This window comes from Pseudophryne corroboree, chromosome 12 (assembly GCF_028390025.1).
Source record: "Pseudophryne corroboree isolate aPseCor3 chromosome 12, aPseCor3.hap2, whole genome shotgun sequence".
In the NCBI taxonomy this organism is placed as follows: Eukaryota; Metazoa; Chordata; class Amphibia; order Anura; family Myobatrachidae; genus Pseudophryne; species Pseudophryne corroboree.
In genome coordinates, this window is record NC_086455.1 from 73,475,192 (window position 1) to 73,496,740 (window position 21,549).

At 48.7% G+C, this 21,549-nt stretch overlaps 1 protein-coding gene across 3 annotated transcripts in view; it reads left to right on the plus strand.

Annotated features, from left to right (window-relative positions):
* PNN (pinin, desmosome associated protein) overlaps nt 1–21,549 on the plus strand; it is a 37,454-nt gene that overhangs the window by 12,408 nt on the left and 3,497 nt on the right. For all 3 annotated transcript variants that reach the window (XM_063947645.1, XM_063947643.1, XM_063947644.1), the window contains exons 7-8: nt 15,268–15,423; nt 15,601–15,739. In XM_063947645.1, the coding sequence (XP_063803715.1) occupies nt 15,268–15,423; nt 15,601–15,739 (295 nt within the window). The remainder of the gene's footprint in view (nt 1–15,267; nt 15,424–15,600; nt 15,740–21,549) is intronic.

Sequence of the window (21,549 nt, forward strand, 5' to 3'; positions counted from 1 at the left end):
ATAGAGAAAATAAGAATTTACTTACCGATAATTCTATTTCTCGGAGTCCGTAGTGGATGCTGGGCGCCCATCCCAAGTGCGGATTATCTGCATTACTTGTACATAGTTACAAAAATCGGGTTATTATTGTTGTGAGCCATCTTTTCAGAGGCTCCGCTGTTATCATACTGTTAACTGGGTTCAGATCACAGGTTGTACAGTGTGATTGGTGTGGCTGGTATGAGTCTTACCCGGGATTCATAAATCCTTCCTTATTGTGTACGCTCGTCCGGGCACAGTACCTAACTGAGGCTTGGAGGAGGGTCATAGGGGGAGGAGCCAGTGCACACCACCTGATCCTAAAGCTTTACTTTTTGTGCCCTGTCTCCTGCGGAGCCGCTATTCCCCATGGTCCTTTCAGGAACCCCAGCATCCACTACGGACTCCGAGAAATAGAATTATCGGTAAGTAAATTCTTATTTTTCTGCACATGCAACCTGTCCCCCTCCCTTCTCATGAACAATGTTGCAAGTCCTCACAAGCTGCAAGGATGCTGGAGGGGCGGGGAGGTGCAGCGGCCATCCTGGTTAGACTCCCTGGATGGCGGACATGTTCTCTCAGACCTCTGCAGATAGTCATAAGACACAGCGACTGCAGCAGGCTGTATAGCAGACCTGGTTGCAAGAGGCAGAGGACAGACCCCTCTCCCTAGCTCAGGGCCACATACATGTGGGCTGCCTGCTTACTTTCATTAACTGATGAAGAGGGATAGGAGGAGGTGGAGGAGATGGAACCTATTATTGATTCATCTCCTGCACAAGGGCTTGAGCCCCTCATAATTGCTGTCAGGGATGTGTTAAAACTCCCAGTAGAATATGCAGTAAAGCAGTCATTTTTCTCCTCACAGAAAAAGGTTAACGTCACTTTCTCTGATTCTAAGGAATTAGATATGTTTTAGGGTTGACCTGGAAAAATCCTGATAAATTCCAGGTGGCCAGATACTTAACTTTCCCATTTTCTCCTGAAGGCAGGAAAATCTGGGAAGATCCCCCGGCTGACGTCTCTCACGCCTGTCTAAAGAGGTGGTGTTACCGTTCCCTGGCTCCTCTGCTTTGAAGAACCCTGGGGATAGAAAACTAGAAGACTACACTGAAGTCTATTCCACAGCAGCTGGTATATCACAAAGACCTGTGATAGCGGGTTGCTGGTTGACACACATCATTCACACCTGGGCCAGTTCAGGAGGGCCTCGCGGGGGATATATCAGAGTATGGTTACTCTGATCAAACACATTCAGGATACTGCATGTGTCCTGTGCGACTCTATTAAAGAGATAGGCGCTATTAATATGAGTACTACTGCCATTGCAGTGTCAGCGCGCAGAGCTTTATGGCTAAACCAGTGGATAGCGGACGCAGATTCTAAGCGTAGTCTATGTGGTCTCTCTCCCTTTCTCAGGGGAGTGGCTATTCAGGGTTGAGTTGGTTTTGTGGATTTCCAAAACTACTGCGGGGAATTCCACGTTTCTCCCCTCTGGGGCCCTACCCGGGGGCCATCTACTCAGTCCTTTCGGACCGCTATGTTTCGATCTTGAACCAGAGGCGCTTCAAACACTGCATGAGGCACCAGAGGTAAGGCAAAAAAAGCCAGCAGCTGTAGGTTCCCAGGAACCAAAGCACCAGTTCTGAGTTGTCTCCAAGTGAGACTTCTGTAAATTGAGGATCCACCCATGGTGTGACAGAAGCTGGATAGTGCGGTCTATATGGAGCAATAAAAGCTCCCTGGATCTTGCTTTGATCCAGAGATCCAGGTAAGGGATAACATTGACCTCATGGACCCAGAGTTGGATCATCTTTGCCATAACCTTCGTGAACACCCTCGGAGCCGTGGACAGGCCAAAGGGTAGCACCTGGAACTGGTAGTGATCGTTCAGCAGGGCAAACCTCAGGTAAGCCTGATGAGGTGGCCAAATCGGGATATGGAGTTAGGCGTCTTTTATATTCAGGGAGACCATGAACTCCCATTGTTCCAGGCCCGCAATCACTGCTCGCAAGGATTCCATCTTGAACACCTTTAGCAAGTATAGCACAGCTATTCATATGTTGTGGAGTTAGTTTAGTTTTTATAGACTCTAGGTTCTTTTATTACTCACACTGACTTCTACAGGTGGGGTACACAACATTACAACACATAATTAGAGGGAAATCTTTTATAAGTTTAACTCTATAGAACTACTGTCTGGTGTGTTTTTATTTTTATTTTTTTAAATTTACTTATTGTTTGCTTAATAGGCCACTGATGGAGTTTAACAATGGCCAGTAAACTGGACAAATCTGCTAAAGGGAAAGCAGGCTCAGCTTTGTATCTTGCCTGTTCTCAGTGTGGCTCCAAACTTTCAGAGGGTAGTACGGATCCTGGTTCTCTCTGCACTGCATGCTCCGTGACGCCTGCTGTAGAGCAGCCTAGTGGGTCTACGGATCAGTCTATCCCTCTGTGGGCCAGTAACATGGCTGATTTGCGTCAATCCCAGTCAGGTACTGATTCCGGTCAATCTACTGTGGAGCCACCATGGGCAAGAAATATGGGCAAAGGTCTTTCAGACTTGGCACAGTCTATTAGCAAAATTGTGACTGCTTCAAGCACAGCGGCCACTAAACGACAGCATCCACTGCCCGCTATCACCTTCCCAGGAGAGTAGTTAGATTTGGTAGCCACCCCTCTGGAAGAAGGTGAACTGGATTCTGAGTGGGAGGATGCTTCCGCTTGGGAAGAAGAGGAAAATCTACATGTTCAGGTGTCAGGTTATTGATAGAGGCCATCCGTCAGACTCTTAATCTTCAAGATATGGAGGCGGAGACTTCGACAGCCTTTTTCAAGCTAACACAAAATTCTGGGAAACTGCTCCGAAGTTGGATGCGCCTATTTTTCATTTGGCGAAGGCTACCGTAATCCCTTTGGTACAATCAGTGACGTTGAAGGATCCAACAGATAGGAAGATTGAGGCAATTCTTAAATCCATTTTTGCCTTATCTGGTATATCTCTGCGTCCAGTCCGCGCTGGCGCCTGGGTCCTTAAGGCCGTAGATGACTGGCTAGCTCAAGTGATATCTGGCATGCAGTCTGATGACCCATCGGAGGCTATTCAGCTAGCTGAACAAATTTCTGAGGCTCTCGCTTATGTTGGTGAGGCCTTGTTGGACTCTGCCTCGCTACAGTTGCGTGTATCTGCTCTAGCTGTTACAGCGAGGCGTTCACTCTGGCTTCGGGTTTGGAACGCTAACTGATTCAAAACAGACGTTGACAGACATTCCATTTGAAGGAGAATTCCTTTTTGGTTCGGAACTTACGAAGATTATCTCCGAAACTACGGGTGGCAAGAACCCGTTTCTTCCAGTTGCTCTTCAGAAGCTGAAAACAAATACATTTCGGTCCTTTCGTACTCAAGGCAGGGGCGGTTTCCAGTCCTTTTGAGCCTTTTCAAGATTTCCACGCAAAGGTGCATACCATGGTAGAGGTTCACAGGCACCTCGCAGACCGGCAGACAAGCCTGCCACATGACGCGGGGAGGTCTCCGGAGGGATCCTTGGTGGTGGGAGCATGGTTACTACAGTTCAAAGAAGTGTGGCTCCTGTCACAACCGGATTGGTAGGTGACGGGGGTCATAACACGAGGTTACATTTTGGGTCTCAACTGCTTTCTCTGACGTCCTAAGTGGATGCTGGGACTCCGTAAGGACCATGGGGAATAGCGGCTCCGCAGGAGACTGGGCACAACTATAAAGAAAGCTTTAGGTCTAACTGGTGTGCACTGGCTCCTCCCACTATGACCCTCCTCCAGACTTAAGTTAGAATCTTGTGCCCGGCTGAGCTGGATGCACACTAGGGGCTCTCCTGAGCTCCTAGAAAGAAAGTATATTTTAGTTTTTTTATTTTACAGTGAGATCTGCTGGCAACAGACTCACTGCAGCGAGGGACTAAGGGGAGAAGAAGCGAACCTACCTAACAGGTGGTAGTTTGGGCTTCTTAGGCTACTGGACACCATTAGCTCCAGAGGGATCGACCGCAGGACCCGACCTTGATGTTCGTTCCCGGAGCCGCGCCGCCGTCCCCCTTACAGAGCCAGAAGCATGAAGAGGTCCGGAAAATCGGCGGCAGAAGACTTCGGTCTTCACCAAGGTAGCGCACAGCACTGCAGCTGTGCGCCATTGCTCCTCATGTACACCTCACACTCCGGTCACTGATGGGTGCAGGGCGCTGGGGGGGGGGGGGGGGGGGCGCGGCGCCCTGAGGGCAATATGACACCTTGGCTGGCAAATCTACATCATATATAGTCCTAGAGGCTATATAGATGTAAAAATACCCCTGCCAGTATTCCAGAAAAAGCGGGAGAAGTCCGCCGGAAAAGGGGTGGGGCCATCTCCCTCAGCACACTGGCGCCATTTTTCCTTCACAGCTCCGCTGGAAGGAAGCTCCCTGGCTCTCCCCTGCAGTATGAACACTACAGAAGGGTAAAAAAGAGGGGGGGGCACTAAATTTAGGCGCAGGATAGAGATAGATAGATAGATAGATAGATAGATATATCTATCAGCTATAAGGGAAAACACTCATTTATAGTGGGATCCCTGTGTTATATAGCGCTCTGGTGTGTGCTGGCATACTCTGTCTCCCCAAAGGGCTTTGTGGGGTCCTGTCCTCTGTCAGAGCATTCCCTGTGTGTTTGCGGTGTGTCGGTACGGCTGTGTCGACATGTTTGATGAGGAGGCTTATGTGGAGGCGGAGCAGATGCCTGTAAATGTGATGTCACCCCCTGCGGGGTCGACACCTGAGTGGATGGTGCTGTGGAAGGAATTACGTGACAGTGTCGACTCCTTGCATAAAAGGTTTGACAACATACCTAATGTGGGACAGCCGGCTTCTCAGCCTGTGCCTGCCCAGGCGTCTCAAAAGCCATCAGGGGCTCTAAAACGCCCGCTACCTCAGATGGCAGACACAGATGTCGACACGGATACTGACTCCAGTGTCGACGACGATGAGACTAATGTAACTTCCAGTAGGGCCACACGTTACATGATTGAGGCAATGAAAAATGTGTTGCACATTTCTGATGTTACCCCCGGTACCACAAAAAAGGGTATTATGTTTGGAGAGAAAAAACTACCAGTAGCTTTTCCTCCATCTGAGGAGTTAAATGAAGTGTGTGAAGAAGCGTGGGCTTCCCCTGATAAAAAGCTGGTAATTTCTAAGAGGTTACTAATGGCGTACCCTTTCCCGCCAGAGGATAGGTCACGCTGGGAAACATCCCCTAGGGTGGATAAAGCGCTCACACGCTTGTCAAAGAAGGTGGCACTACCGTCTCCGGATACGGCCGCCCTGAAGGAATCTGCTGATAGAAAGCAGGAGGCTATCCTGAAATCTATATATACACACACGGGTGTTATACTGAGACCGGCTATTGCTTCAGCCTGGATGTGCAGTGCTGCTGCTGCATGGTCAGATTCCCTGTCAGAAAATATAGATACCCTAGACAGGGATACTATATTGCTAACCGTAGAGCATATAAAAGACGCACTTTTATACATGAGGGATGCACAGAGGGATATTTGCCGGCTGGCATCCAAAATTAGTGCACTGTCCATTTCTGCCAGGAGAGGGTTATGGACTCGGCAGTGGACAGTAGATGCAGATTCCAAAAGACACATGGAAGTTCTGCCTTATAAGGGTGAGGAGTTCGGGGATGGTCTCTCGGACCTCGTTTCCACAGCAACAGCTGGGAAGTCTACATTTTTACCCCATGTTCCCTCACAACCAAAGAAAGCACCGTATTATCAGGTAGTCCTTTCGGCCCAATAGGGGCAAGCGGGTTAAAGGCGCGTCCTTTCTGCCCAGAGGCAGAGGTAGGGGAAAGAAGCTGCAGCATACAGCCAGTACCCAGGAGCAAAAGTCCTCCCCCGCTTCCTCTAAGTCCACAGCATGACGCTGGGGCTCCACAGGCGGAGCCAGGTACGGTGGGTGCCCGTCTCAAATATTTCAGCAATCAGTGGGCTCGCTCACGGGTGGATCCCTGGATTTTTCAGATAGTATCTCAGGGATACAAGCTGGAATTCGAGACTTCTCCTCCCCGCCGTTTCCTCAAATCTGCCTTGCCAACCACTCCCTCAGGCAGGGAGGCAGTGTTACAGGCAATTCACAAGCTGTATTCACAACAGGTGATAGTAAAGGTACCCCTACTTCAACAAGGAAGGGGTTACTATTCCACAATGTTTGTGGTACCGAAACCGGACGGTTCGGTGAGACCCATTTTAAATTTGAAATCCTTGAACACATATATTAAAAAATTCAAGTTCAAGATGGAATCGCTCAGGGCGGTTATTGCAAGCCTGGACGAGGGGTATTACATGGTATCGCTGGACATCAAGGATGCTTACCTGCATGTCCCCATTTACCATCCTCACCAGGAGTACCTCAGATTTGTGGTACAGGATTGTCATTACCAATTCCAGACGTTGCCGTTCGGTCTCTCCACGGCTCCGAGGGTCTTTACCAAGGTAATGGCCGAAATGAAGATACTCCTTCGAAAGAAGGGAGTTTTAATTATCCCGTACTTGGACAATCTCCTGATAAAGGCGAGGTCCAGAGAGCAGTTGTTGGTCGGGGTAGCACTATCTCGGGAAGTGCTACAACAGCACGGCTGGATTCTAAACATTCCAAAGTCACAGCTGGTCCCTACGACACGTCTACTGTTCCTGGGGATGGTTCTGGACACAGAACAGAGAAAAGTGTTTCTCCCGGAGGAGAAGGCCAAGGAGCGGTCATCTCTAGTCGGAGGCCTCCTAAAACCAAAACAGGTGTCTGTGCATCACTGCACGCGGATCCTGGGAAAAATGGTAGCTTCCTACGAAGCGTTTCCATTCGGCAGGTTTCATGCAAGAACCTTTCAGTGGGACCTGTTGGACAAGTGGTCCGGATTGCATCTTCAGATGCATCGACTGATGACCCTGTCTCCAAGGACAAGGGTGTCTCTGCTGTGGTGGCTGCAGAGTGCTCATCTTCAAGAGGGCCGCAGATTCGGCATACAGGACTGGGTCCTGGTGACCACGGATGCCAGCCTTCGAGGCTGGGGGGCAGTCACACAGGGAAGAAACTTCCAAGGACTATGGTCAAGTCAGGAGACTTCCCTACACATAAATATTCTGGAACTAAGGGCCATTTACAATGCCCTAAGTCAGGCAAAACCCCTGCTTCAAAACCAGCCGGTACTGATCCAGTCAGACAACATCACGGCGGTCGCCCATGTAAACCGACAGGGCGGCACGAGAAGCAGTACGGCAATGGCAGAAGCCACAAGGATTCTCCGATGGGCGGAAAATCACGTGTTGGCACTGTCAGCAGTGTTCATTCCGGGAGTGGACAACTGGGAAGCAGACTTCCTCAGCATGCACGACCTCCACCAGGGGGAGAGGGGGGACTTCATCCAGAAGTCTTCCAAATGATTGTAAACCGTTGGGAAAGGCCACAGGTGGACATGGTGGCGTCCCGCCTAAACAAAAAGCTAGAAAAGTATTGCGCCAGGTCAAGAGACCCGCAGGCGATAGCTGTGGACGCTCTAGTGACACCGTGGGTGTACCGGTCGGTTTGTGTTCCCTCCTCTTCCTCTCATACCAAAGGTACTGAGGACTATACGGAGAAGATGAGTAAGAACTATACTCATTGTTCCGGATTGGCCAAGAAGAGCTTGGTACCCGGAACTTCAAGAAATGATCTCAGAGGACCCATGGCCTCTACCGCTCAGACAAGACCTGCTGCTGCAGGGGCCCTGTCTGTTCCAAGACTTACCGCGGCTGCGTTTGACGGCATGGCGGTTGAACACCGGATCCTGAAGGAAAAGGGCATTCCGGAGGAAGTCATTCCTACGCTGATTAAAGCTAGGAAAGAAGTAACCGCAAACCATTATCACCGCATATGGCGAAAATATGTTGCGTGGTGTGAGGCCAGGAAGGCCCCAACGGAGGAATTTCAGCTGGGCCGTTTTCTGCACTTCCTACAGTCAGGGGTGACTATGGGCCTTAAATTGGGTTCCATTAAGGTCCAGATTTCGGCTCTATCGATTTTCTTCCAGAGAGAACTGGCTTCACTACCTGAAGTTCAGACTTTTGTTAAGGGAGTGCTGCATATTCAGCCCCCTTTTGTGCCTCCAGTGGCACCTTGGGATCTCAACGTGGTGTTGGATTTCCTAAAGTCACATTGGTTTGAGCCACTGAAAACCGTGGATTTGAAATATCTCACGTGGAAAGTGGTCATGTTGTTGGCCTTGGCTTCGGCCAGGCGTGTATCAGAATTGGCAGCTTTGTCATGTAAAATCCCTTATCTGATTTTCCATATGGATAGGGCAGAATTGAGGACTCGTCCCCAGTTTCTCCCTAAAGTGGTATCAGAGTTTCATCTGAACCAACCTATTGTGGTGCCTGCGGCTACAAAAGACTTGGAGGCTTCCAAGTTGTTGGACGTAGTCAGGGCCCTGAAAATATGTTTCCAGGACAGCTGGAGTCAGAAAGACTGACTCGCTATTTATCCTGTGTGCGCCCAACAAGTTGGGTGCACCTGCTTCAAAGCAGACTATTGCTCGCTGGATCTGTAGTACGATTCAGCTTGCACATTCTGCGGCTGGACTGCCGCATCCTAAATCAGTGAAAGCCCATTCCACGAGGAAGGTGGGCTCTTCTTGGGCGGTTGCCCGAGGGGTCTCTGCTCTTCAACTTTGCCGAGCAGCTACTTGGTCGGGGTCAAACACGTTTGCTAAATTCTACAAGTTTGACACCCTGGCTGAGGAGGATCTAGAGTTTGCCCATTCGGTGCTGCAGAGTCATCCGCACTCTCCCGCCCGTTTGGGAGCTTTGGTATAATCCCCAATGTCCTTACGGAGTCCCAGCATCCACTTAGGACGTCATAGAAAATAATTTACTCACCGGTAATTCTATTTCTCGTAGTCCGTAGTGGATGCTGGGCGCCCATCCCAAGTGCGAATTGTCTGCAATACTTGTATATAGTTATTGCTTGACTAGAGGGTTATTGTTGAGCCATCTGTTGAGAGGCTCAGTTGTTATCATACTGTTAACTGGGTATTGTATCACGAGTTATACGGTGTGATTGGTGTGGCTGGTATGAGTCTTACCCGGGATTCAAAATCCTTCCTCCTTGTGTCAGCTCTTCCGGGTACAGTATCCTAACTGAAGTCTGGAGGAGGGTCTTAGTGGGAGGAGCCAGTGCACACCAGTTAGACCTAAAGCTTTCTTTATAGTTGTGCCCAGTCTCCTGCGGAGCCGCTATTCCCCATGGTCCTTACGGAGTCCCAGCATCCACTAGGGACTACGAGAACTAGAATTACCGGTGAGTAAATTCTTATTTTTTCATCACTCCTCTCCCAAGCGATCCCTCCAGACAAAAAGCACTGATTCAGGCAACGGCCATGCTTTATGGCATGGAGTAATTCTTTGAGTTCCCAAACTACAACGCAGTCAAGGCTTTTACTAAAGTGTTTTTCTCGTAAACAAACTGGACGGTTCGTTTCGACCCATTTTAATCTAAAATACTTGAATCCGTATCTCCTCGTCCAGAAATTCAATACAAAATCAATTTGTTCAATTATAGCAGCCATGGAACCAGAGGAGTATTTGGCATCTATCGACATAAAGGACGCTTACCTCCATGTCGTCATTTGTTGAGGTTCACACTAGGGCCTTGGCATTTCCAGTTTCAGGCTCTTCCTTTTGGTCTTTTCACAGTGCCTCAAGTATTTACAGAAATATTGGGTCACGTAGTGGCGATCTTCAGATGTCAGGGGGTCAACATTACTCCTTACCTAGACGATTTGTTGCTAAAAGCTCAGTCACAGGAACTTCTTCAACAACACCTACAACGCACCACGGACACTCTACAATTTTTCGCATGGATTTGTGAATTTCCGGAAATCTTCCTCGGTCTCCTGTTCGACATGAGCAGTCAGGTTTTTCTACCTCAGGACAAACTTCAGGATCTGCAATCCAGAGTCCGCTCCTTGTTACATACATCTGAGAATCGAGACCCTCACCAATTGCAAGTGTTGGGCAAGATGGTGGCAACCTTCGATTTGGTACCATATGCCAGATTCCATGCTCTGGCCCTTCAGGCTCAGATTCTGGGCTCTTGGAATCAAACGGGTCCACATCTAGACTTGCAATTGTGCAGGCTGTCTGTTCAGACTCAACAGTCTCTCTCCATTGGTGGCTTCACAGTCCCAACCTAACCAAGGGGGCACCGTTCACTGTTTGGCCTTGGATGTTGGTCACCACGGACGCCAGCCTCATTGGTTGGTGGGCGGTGTTTCAATCTCAACACTTCCAGGGACTCTGGAAAACTCAAATCGAAGTTACAGATCAACATTCTGGAGTTGAGAGCAATTCGGTATGCTCTAATTCAGGTACAAACCAGCGTCCAGGGTCATCCGGTACGCATTCAATCAGACAATGCCACGGCGGTGGCTTACATAAACAAGGCGTAACTCGCAGTTGGAGAGACATGAAGGAGGTCGCCCATATTCCAACCATCTCCGCAGTTCACATTCCAGGAGTGGAAAACTGGGAAGCAGATTTCTTTAGTCGTCACACTATACATCCGGGAGAATGGGAACTTCATCAAGAAGTCTTTCTGACCCTAGTGTATGTGGGGAACATCCGACATCGACCTCATGGCATCTCGTCTCAACCGAAAGCTACCTCTGTATGGCTCACGAACTTTGGATCCTCAAGCAACACTAATCGATGTTTTGACGGCTCCGTGGCAATTTCGACTGGGATGTTTCCGCCATTTCCCTTGATACCACGCCTACTTCAACGCATCCGGTGGTCATTCTTGTAGCACCAGACTGGCCTCGTCAGTGGTACTCTTCTCCAACTTGGTGACCAAGGAACCGTTCCGTCTGCCTCTACTCCTACAAGGCCCTTGTCGTCACCACCACCATTTAAATCGTCTGGCTTTGACGGCTTGGTTCTTGAATCCAGCATTTTAAGAGCAAAAAGGTTTATCTCGACCAGTGGTGAAGACTATGCTTCAGGCTAGGAGACCAGTCGCGCCTCGTATTTATCAGAGTATGGCATATCTACATTGCTCGGTGTGAAAGGCGTGGGTTGTCACCGCACCTCTTTCGTTTACCTCATCTGCTGTCTTTCCTTCAGGATGGTCTGACAAAAGGACTTCGTTTGTCTTCCCTTAAGGGACAAGTTTCGGCATTGTCTGTACTTTCAGAAAAGATTGTCTCTCATTCCGGAGGTCCAGACATTCCTTCAAGGTGTAATCAGGATTCAGCCTCCTTTTTGTTCCTCCGATTCCACCCTGGGATTTAAATCTGGTTCTTCAGGTTCTCCAGAAGTCTCCGTTTGAACCACTAGAATCTGAGTTATGCTTTCTTACTCTGAAAGTGGTTTTTCTCTTGGCCATTGCTTCGGCCAGGCATGTTTCAAAGTTATCGGCGCTTTCTTGCAGACCGCCTTTGTTGGTTTTTCACGACAATCGAGTGGTCTTACGAAGCCTTCCTTCCTTGCCTAAAGTTGTCTGCTTTTCCATATGAATCAGGACATAGTACTTCCAGGGTTTGTTCCAGAGTCTTCTGGAACAGATGGTCATTTAGCATTATCTGATGTTGTTAGAGCCTTATACATTTATTTGTCCTGTTCAGAGTCTATTCGTTGTACGGATACCTTGTTGGTTTTGATGCGCCCAAGTGTGGCTGGCCAGCCTCTAACACTGTGGCGCCTTGGGTTACTTCTGCTATTCGGCAGGCTTAGGTTTCTTCGACATTACCTGTTCCTGATTCATTGAGGGCTCATTCGACTAGAGCTGTTGGAGCCTCTTGGGCTGTTCGCAGTGGTGTCTGTCGAGCAGCTGTGTAGAGAGGCGACCTGGTCGTCCGTGCATACCTTTGCAAAGTTCTACCGTTTTCATACTTTCGTTTTGGAGACTGCCTCTGTTAGCTGTCAAATTTTGCAGACAGCTATGCTGTCTGTGTCTCCCTCCTCTAATTAGCTTGCTTTGGGAAATCCCGTCAGTAAGTGCGCAGCGTCCCCTAGATGGATGAAGGAGAAATAGGGACTTTTGTTTACTTACCGTAAAATCTTTCTCTGATTCCATCTGGGGTGCGGTGCGATCGCTCCCGTATTTTTGTCTGGTTTATTGGTTATGTTCTGTTCTGCCTCCTACGGCTTTGCTAAACGTTAACTGAGGTATTCTGCTGATCAGGCTGGAGATGGGAGGGGTTAGAGGGGAGGAGGAGTTTTTATAGGTTCTATGCCAAACTCCATCCCACACTCTAACCCCCATCAGTAAGTGTGCAGCATCCCCCAGATGGAATCAGAGAGATTTTACGGTAAGGAAACAAAAAAATCCCTTTTTCAAATCCAGCTTAACTGCTTTGGAGGATACGCGTGCTACGCTGCAACAGGACATCCTAAAGTTGGTCCAATTCCAAGTTATTGTTACAGTGCCGCTGCAACAACCGGGACAGAGTTACTACTCCAATCTGTTCGTGGTACCGAAACCGGACTGTTCAATGAGGCTCATTTTGAATCTCAAATCCTTGACCCCTTACCTAAAGGTGTTCAAGATGGAATCCTTGCGAGCAGTGATTGCGGGCCTGGAACAATGGGAGTTCATGGTCTCCCTGAATATAAGACGCCTAACTCCATATCCCGATTTGGCCACCTCATCAGGCTTACCTGAGGTTTGCCCTGCTGAACGATCACTACCAGTTCCAGGTGCTACCCTTTGGCCTGTCCACGGCTCCGAGGGTGTTCACGAAGGTTATGGCGAAGATGATGATCCAACTCTGGGTCCATGAGGTCAATGTTATCCCTTACCTGGATCTCTGGATCAAAGAAAGATCCAGGGAGCTTTTATTGCTCCATATAGACGGCACTATCCAGCTTCTGTCACACCATGGGTGGATCCTCAATTTACAGAAGTCTCACCTGGAGCCAACTCAGAGGCTCCTGTTCCTGGGAATGTTGCTGGATACTGTGGCCCAGAAAGTGCTCCTTTCGGAGGACAAAGCAAGAACACTCCAGGAGATGGTCCGAATGGTTCTACAGCCTACTCAAATATCCATCCATCTTTGCATAAGATTGTTGGGGAAAATGGTAGCCTCATACAAGGTGATCCAGTATGGAAGGTGCCATGCCATAACATTTCAATTGGATCTCCTGAGCATGTGGTCCGGATCAAATATTCAGATGCACCAGTTAATACGGTTGTCACCTCAAGCCAGGATTTCCCTCCTGTGGTGGCTACAGTCCTCAAACCTACTGGAAGGTCGAAGTTTCGGTATTCAGGATTGGATCCTCCTCACGACAGATGCGGGTCTGGGAGGATGGGGAGCTGTCACCCAGGGGGCTCAGTTCCAGGGCAGGTGGTGAGCCCACAAAGCCCTCCTTACGATCAACATTCTGGAACTTCGGGTGATCTACAATGCTCTGCTTCAGGCCTCTCCTCCTACTCGGGTATCATGTGATCCAGGTACAGTTGGACAACGCCACAGCAGTGGCGTACATCAGTCAGCAAGCAGGGGGAAAAAAGCAGGGCCTGCATGCGAGAGGTGTCGATGATACTACTCTGGGCAGAAAGAAATGCAAGAGCAATGTCTGCAATCTTTATTCCGGGAGTAGACAACTGGGAAGCGGATTTCCTGAGTCGTCACGATCTCCACCCGGGAGAGTGGGGACTTTACCATCAGGTGTTTCAGCAGATCATCGACCGGTGGGGCTGCCCACATATACACAATGGCTTCTCGACTCAATAAGAAGCTTCATTGGTATTTCTCACGAGCCAGGGACTCTCAGGCGAGCGAGGGCAGTGGATGCACGGACGTCACCGTGGCCTTACCAGCTGGTCTACTTGTTACCTCCGATTCCATTGCTTCCAAGGGTGCTCAAGCAAATCAGGAATCAGAGTTCAGGCAATTCTGATTGCCTCGGAGGGCTTGGTACGCGGATCTTCTGGACATGTCCGTTAAAGACCCTTGGCCTCTGCCACTGAGAAGAAATCTTCAACAAGGACCGTTCGTCTACCTGGACATACGACGACTTTGTTTAACAGCATGATGTTGAGCGGTACATCCTAGCTCACAAAGGCCTTTACAAAAAGGTTATTGCTACCATGGTTCAGGCCAGGAAGCCTGTGACGTCAAAACACTTTCATATCTGGAGGAGATATATCTCTTGGTGCGAGGACCACATGTATCCGTCTGCGGAGTTCGACTTCGGAAGTTTCTTGCGTTTCCTGCAGGCTGGTGTGGATAAGGGCTTATGTCTGGTTTCCGTCCAGATTTCAGCTCTCTATTTTCTTCCAGAAGAAATTGGTGGTATTGCCAGAAGTTCAGACCTTCTTGCAAGGGGTGCTTCACATTCAATCTTCTTTTGTGCCGCCCATGGCACCCTGGTACTTGAACGTAGTGTTTGGAATTTCTACAGTCCTCCTGGTTTGAACCTCTGACTGTAGAAGACAAGTACCTCACGTGGAAGACTGATGTTATTGGTCCTGGCTTCTGCTAGGCGTGTCTCAGAATTGGGGGCCTTATTGAGTTAAAGCCCTTACTTGGTCTTTTATGAGGGCAGAGCGGAGCTCAGGACTAGTAGCAGTTCCTGCCGAAGGTAGTCTCTACATTCCACTTGAATCAACCTATTGTGGTTCCGTCAAGTTCTGGCACTTCTGCTCCTCTGGTGGCATTGGATGCTGTGCAAGTCTTGATCTATGTCAAGAGTGGTTTGGATCAGAAAGACAGATTCTTCGTGCTATATGATGCGCAGAAAAAAAGTTGCCCTGCTTCAAAGCAGTCCATTGCTCGTTGGCTTAGGCTTACTATCCAACAGGCCTGTGTGTCGGCAGCCTTACCTATTCAACAGTCTCTGACGGCCCACTCTACAAGGTCGGTGGGGTCTTCCTGAGTGGCTGCCGTGGAGTCTCAGCCTTGCAACTATGCCGAACTGCTACCTGGTTCTGGGAAGGACACCTTTGTGAAGTTCTACAAGTTTGATACCCTGGCCAAAGAGGAAACCCAGTTTGGGCAGGCGGTGCCGCAGACGTCTCCGCACATTCCCATCCGTTCTGGAAGCTTTGTGACGTCCCCATCATACTAGATTCCCCCAATATCCCTTATGCTAGGATTTTAATAACCTACCATTAAACCTCACCCTGCCCTGACAGGGTTAAAACTGTGTTCCATTAAAATGGTAATAGTGATGACAATTATTTCACTGTCTACTTTCAGCTAAAGAGACGGCAAGAAATTGAGCAGAAGCTTGAAGTGCAGGCAGAGGAAGAGAAGAAACAGGTGGAAAATGAGCGTCGAGAACTATTTGAGGAAAGACGTGCCAAACAAACAGAGCTGCGACTATTGGAGCAGAAGGTTGAGCTGGCACACTTGGTGAGTATCTGTGTGTGAGGGCTAGATTTACTGAAGCTTCTCATTTGTCTATTGCATCCTAGACTGGTTGCTATAGATAACACCTCCACTTTTCATTTTTAGATTTAGTAAAACTAACTCTCTGCGTGTACAATGCAGCTTGTGGCGGTTCTAATGCGTTCTGTACCTCCTATTTAGCAAGAAGAGTGGAATGAACACAATGTCAAAATTATCAAATATATAAGGACTAAAACAAGACCCCATCTGTTTTACATACCTGGCAGAATGTCCCCACCAACTCAAAAGTTGTTAGAGGATTCGCAGAAAAAGATGAATGGTAAGGTTCTTCAGCAATCTCTACGTTCTTCACCTATGCCTATTTACAAATTTACTAGTTACCAGCCCGCCAAAATGACAGAACAACATAACGGTGATGTCAGCGCCGTCGGCTATGCATGCTTGAACGGAATAACACTTGAATTGCTCATTCAGGTACCAACTAGTGGCTGTTGGCGAGCAAAGCACTTGAATTCCACCCCATAGAGATAAGGAGCAGCGTTAGCCTTTTATTATATAGGATTGCCACATGAGTATTCTAGAACAAGAGTTTTGTGGCGTGGTCTTCACACACGGTCACCACCCAGTGTTTTGGCAATACCCTACTTAATCCAAAATGTTGTTCGAACTGGGTGATCCTTCCATGTGTATTGAAGCATGGAGGTTGAAAAATAGTCTAGTGTTTGGCTATGATTAGAGAGCCACAAAACGTGACCTGTTGAAGGTACCTTAACCAGGTACAGAAGGGAAACCATCTTCACAGGAAGAGCAGTAGTAGAACACAAAGCCATGCAATAAAACTGGAGGGAGGGAGGGAGGTTCAAAGGAAATTTGAAGAAAAATTACTTCACAGAAAGCTGAGATGTGGAATAGCCTCCCATCAGTGGTGGTAGAGGCCAAGGCGGCAATTAAAACATATAAGAATATTCTTACAAAGAACTTGGGGAAAAAAGAGTTGAAGTAACCAAAAGGATAAAAGGATGCCAGACTAGCTAGGCCAAGAGGTCCTTTATCTACTGTCAAATTCTGTGTTTGGACTAGAGTTGAGAACCACTACTCTGGAAGAACGCAAAGAGAGTAAATGGCATTTTGTTATCCCTCTCCCACAGCCTTTGGAAACGGACACTGCTCATGCGTGCTTGTTTCCCAGGCAGAGTAAAAAAAAAAGGGAAGTAAAACTCCGATAACCCTGGTATGCAACTTGCAGGGGCAGTGGTTATCGCTACTGATGTCCCTATGAATTACTTTTAGTTCATATCGGGTATGTACATTGATAAAAATTGCGGCACTTCTACGATTCTAATGCGCCCTACACATTAGGCGATGTGCCGCCGAGGTGCCCGACGGGCGATTCGGCCGACGGGCACCTCGGCGGCGGGGGGGCTGTGACGGGGGGAGTGAAGTTTCTTCACTCCACCCGGCTCCATAGACGTGCAGGCAAATATGGACGATCTCGTCCATATTGGCCTGCATGCACAGCCGACATGTCACCAGCGATGAACGAGCGCGGGGCCGCGCATCGTTCATCGCTGGTGACTCCACACTGCACGATATGAATGTTATCTCGTTCATTAATGAACGAGATCGTTCATATCGTGCAGTAATATCGGCATGTGTGTAGGGCCCATTAGTACGTAGACTTCTTAATTTCAGTATAAAAATACAACTTTCCAGAGTTTGACATTACATTTGAACTGCTTGTTTCACAACAAGATTTGTCCAGATACAAATTTGCTGCAAACACTAATTGAGTTCCATCTGCAAATCTTATGTCCTGTAATTTTAAATGTTTTTTTCTCTGACGTCCTAGTGGATGCTGGGACTCCGTAAGGACCATGGGGAATAGCGGCTCCGCAGGAGACAGGGCACAAGAATAAAAGCTTTAGGATCAGGTGGTGTGCACTGGCTCCTCCCCCTATGACCCTCCTCCAAGCCTCAGTTAGATTTTTGTGCCCGAACGAGAAGGGTGCAGGCTAGGTGGCTCTCCTGAGCTGCTTAGAATAAAAGTATATTTTAGGTTTTTTTATTTTCAGTGAGTCCTGCTGGCAACAGGCTCACTGCATCGTGGGACTAAGGGGAGAAGAAACGGACTCGCCTGCATGCAGAGTGGATCGGGTTTCTTAGGCTACTGGACATTAGCTCCAGAGGGACGATCACAGGTTCAGCCTGGATGGGTCCCGGAGCCGCGCCGCCGGCCCCCTTACAGAGCCAGAAGAGCGAAGAGGTCCGGTGAAATCGGCGGCAGAAGACGATCCTGTCTTCAGACTAAGGTAGCGCACAGCACCGCAGCTGTGCGCCATTGCTCTCAGCACACTTCACACTCCGGTCACTGAGGGTGCAGGGCGCTGGGGGGGAGCGCCCTGAGACGCAATATAACAGATAATACCTTAGGTTGGCTAAAGAATACATCACATATAGCTCTTGTGCTATATGGATGTATTTTAACCCCTGCCACTTTTTACAGAAAAAGCGGGAGATAAGGATGTCGTGAAGGGGCGGAGCCTATCTCCTCAGCACACAAGCGCCATTTTCCCTCACAGCTCCGCTGGAAGGACGGCTCCCTGACTCTCCCCTGCAGACTTGCTACTGAATCAGGGTAAAAAAGAGAAGGGGGGGCACTATTGGCAGCTAAAAACTATACAGCAGCTATAAGGGAATAACACTTTTATATAAGGTTATCCCTGTGTATATGTATGTATGTATATATATATATATATATATATATATATATATATATATATATATATATATATATATATCTATATCTATATCTATCGCTTGGTGTGTGCTGGCAGACTCTCCCTCTGTCTCTCCAAAGGGCTTGTGGGGTCCTGTCCTCAGAGCATTCCCGGTGTGTGCGCTGTGTGTCGGTACGTGTGTGTCGACATGTATGAGGAGGAAAATGATGTGGAGGCGGAGCAATTGCCTGGGTTAGTGATGTCACCTCCTAGGGAGTCGACACCTGACTGGATGATCGTATTTAAAGAATTAAGTGATAATGTCAGCACTTTGCAAAGAACGGTTGATGACATGAGACAGCCGGCAAATCAATTAGTGCTTGTCCAGGCGTCTCAGACACCGTCAGGGGCCCTAAAACGCCCGTTACCTCAGTGGGTCGACACAGACCCAGACACAGATACTGAGTCTAGTGTCGATGGTGAGGAGACGAACGTAATGTCCAGTAGGGCCACACGTTACATGATCACGGCAATGAAGGAAGCATTGAACATTTCTGACACTACAAGTACCACAAAGAAGGGTATTATGTGGGGTGTGAAAAAACTACCAATAGTTTTCCCTGAGTCAGATGAGTTAAATGAGGTGTGTGATAAAGCGTGGGTTTCCCCCGACAAAAAACTGCTAATTTCTAAAAAATTATTGGCACTATATCCTTTCCCGTTAGAGGTTAGGACACGTTGGGAAACACCCCCTAGGGTAGATAGGGCGCTCACACGTTTATCAAAACAAGTAGCGTTACCGTCTCCTGATACGGCCACCCTCAAAGAACCAGCAGATAGAAGGCTGGAAAATATTCTTAAAAGTATATACACACATACTGGTGTTATACTGCGACCAGCAATCGCTTCAGCCTGGATGTGCAGTGCTGGCGTCGCGTGGTCGGATTCCCTGACTGAAAATATTGATACCCTGGATAGGGACAATATATTGTTAACTATAGAGCATTTGAAGGATGCATTACTATATATGCGTGATGCACAGAGGGATATTTGCACCCTGGCATCAAGAGTAAGTGCTATGTCCATTTCTGCCAGAAGAGCGTTATGGACGCGACAGTGGTCAGGAGATGCGGATTCCAAACGACATATGGAAGTATTGCCGTATAAAGGGGAGGAGTTATTTGGGGCTGGTCTATCGGACCTGGTGGCAACGGCTGGAAAATCCACCTTTTTACCCCAGGTCACTTCACATCAGCAGAAAAAGACACCGTCTTTTCAAACTCAGTCCTTTCGTTCCCATAAGTACAAGCGAGCTAAAGGCCATTCCTTCCTGCCCCGGGGCAGAGGAAGGGGAAAAAGACTGCACCATGCAGCCGCTTCCCAGGAGCAGAAGCCCTCCCCTGCTTCTGCCAAGTCTTCAGCATGACGCTGGGGCTTTACAAGCAGACTCAGACATGGTGGGGGCCCGTCTCAAGAATTTCAACGCGCAGTGGGCTCACTCGCAAGTGGACCCCTGGATTCTACAGGTGGTATCGCAGGGGTACAAACTGGAATTCGAGGCGTTTCCCCCTCGCCGGTTCCTGAAGTCTGCTCTACCAAAGTCTCCCTCCGACAGGGAGGCAGTTTTGGAAGCCATTCACAAGCTGTATTCCCAGCAGGTGATAATCAAGGTACCCCTCCTACAACAGGGAAAGGGGTATTATTCCACGCTGTTTGTGGTACCGAAGCCGGACGGCTCGGTGAGACCAATTTTAAATCTGAAATCCCTGAACACTTACATAAAGAGGTTCAAATTCAAGATGGAATCACTCAGAGCGGTGATAGCAAACCTGGAAGAAGGGGACTATATGGTGTCTTTGGACATCAAGGATGCTTATCTCCACGTCCCAATCTACCCGTCTCACCAAGGGTACCTCAGGTTTGTAGTACAAAACTGTCATTATCAGTTTCAGACGCTGCCGTTTGGGTTGTCCACGGCACCTTGGGTCTTTACCAAGGTAATGGCCGAAATGATGATTCTTCTTCGAAGAAAAGGCATCTTAATTATCCCTTACTTGGACGATCTCCTGATAAGGGCAAGGTCCAGGGAACAGTTAGAAGTCGGAGTAGCACTATCTCAGGTAGTGTTACGTCGGCACGGGTGGATCCTAAATATTCCAAAATCGCAGCTGATTCCAACGACACGTCTACTGTTCCTAGGAATGATTCTGGACACAGTCCAGAAAAAGGTGTTTCTCCCGGAGGAGAAGGCCAGGGAGTTATCCGAGCTAGTCAGGAACCTCCTAAAACCAGGCCAGGTGTCAGTGCATCAGTGCACGAGGGTCCTGGGAAAAATGGTGGCTTCTTACGAAGCAATTCCATTCGGAAGATTCCATGCAAGAACGTTTCAGTGGGATCTACTGGACAAATGGTCCGGATCGCATCTTCAGATGCATCAGCGGATAACCCTGTCGACAAGGACAAGGGTGTCTCTTCTGTGGTGGCTGCAGAGTGCTCATCTACTAGAGGGCCGCAGATTTGGCATTCAGGATTGGGTCCTGGTGACCACGGACGCCAGCCTGAGAGGCTGGGGGGCAGTCACACAGGGAAAAAATTTCCAGGGCTTGTGGTCAAGCATGGAAACATCTCTTCATATAAACATTCTGGAACTAAGGGCCATTTACAATGCCCTAAGTCAAGCGAAACCCCTGCTTCAGGGTCAGGCGGTATTGATCCAATCGGACAACATCACGTCAGTCGCCCACGTAAACAGACAGGGCGGCACGAGAAGCAGGAGGGCAATGGCAGAAGCTGCAAGGATTCTTCGCTGGGCGGAAAATCATGTGATAGCTCTGTCAGCAGTGTTCATTCCGGGAGTGGACAACTGGGAAGCAGACTTCCTCAGCAGACACGACCTTCACCCGGGAGAGTGGGGACTTCACCCAAAAGTCTTCCACCTGATTGTAAACCGTTGGGAAAAACCAAAGGTGGACATGATGGCGTCACGTCTAAACAAAAAACTGGACAGATATTGCGCCAGGTCAAGGGACCCTCAGGCAATAGCGGTGGACGCTCTGGTGACACCGTGGGTGTACCAGTCAGTGTATGTGTTCCCTCCTCTCCCTCTCATACCAAAAGTACTGAGAATCATAAGAAGGAGAGGAGTAAGAACGATACTCGTGGTTCCGGATTGGCCAAGAAGGACTTGGTACCCGGAACTTCAAGAGATGCTCACGGAAGCCCCGTGGCCTCTACCTCTAAGAAAGGACCTGCTCCAGCAGGGGCCTTGTCTGTTCCAAGACTTACCGCGGCTGCGTTTGACGGCATGGCGGTTGAACGCCGGATCCTGAAGGAAAAAGGCATTCCAGATTAAGTCATCCCTACCCTGGTCAAAGCCAGGAAGGATGTAACTGCAAAACATTATCACCGCATT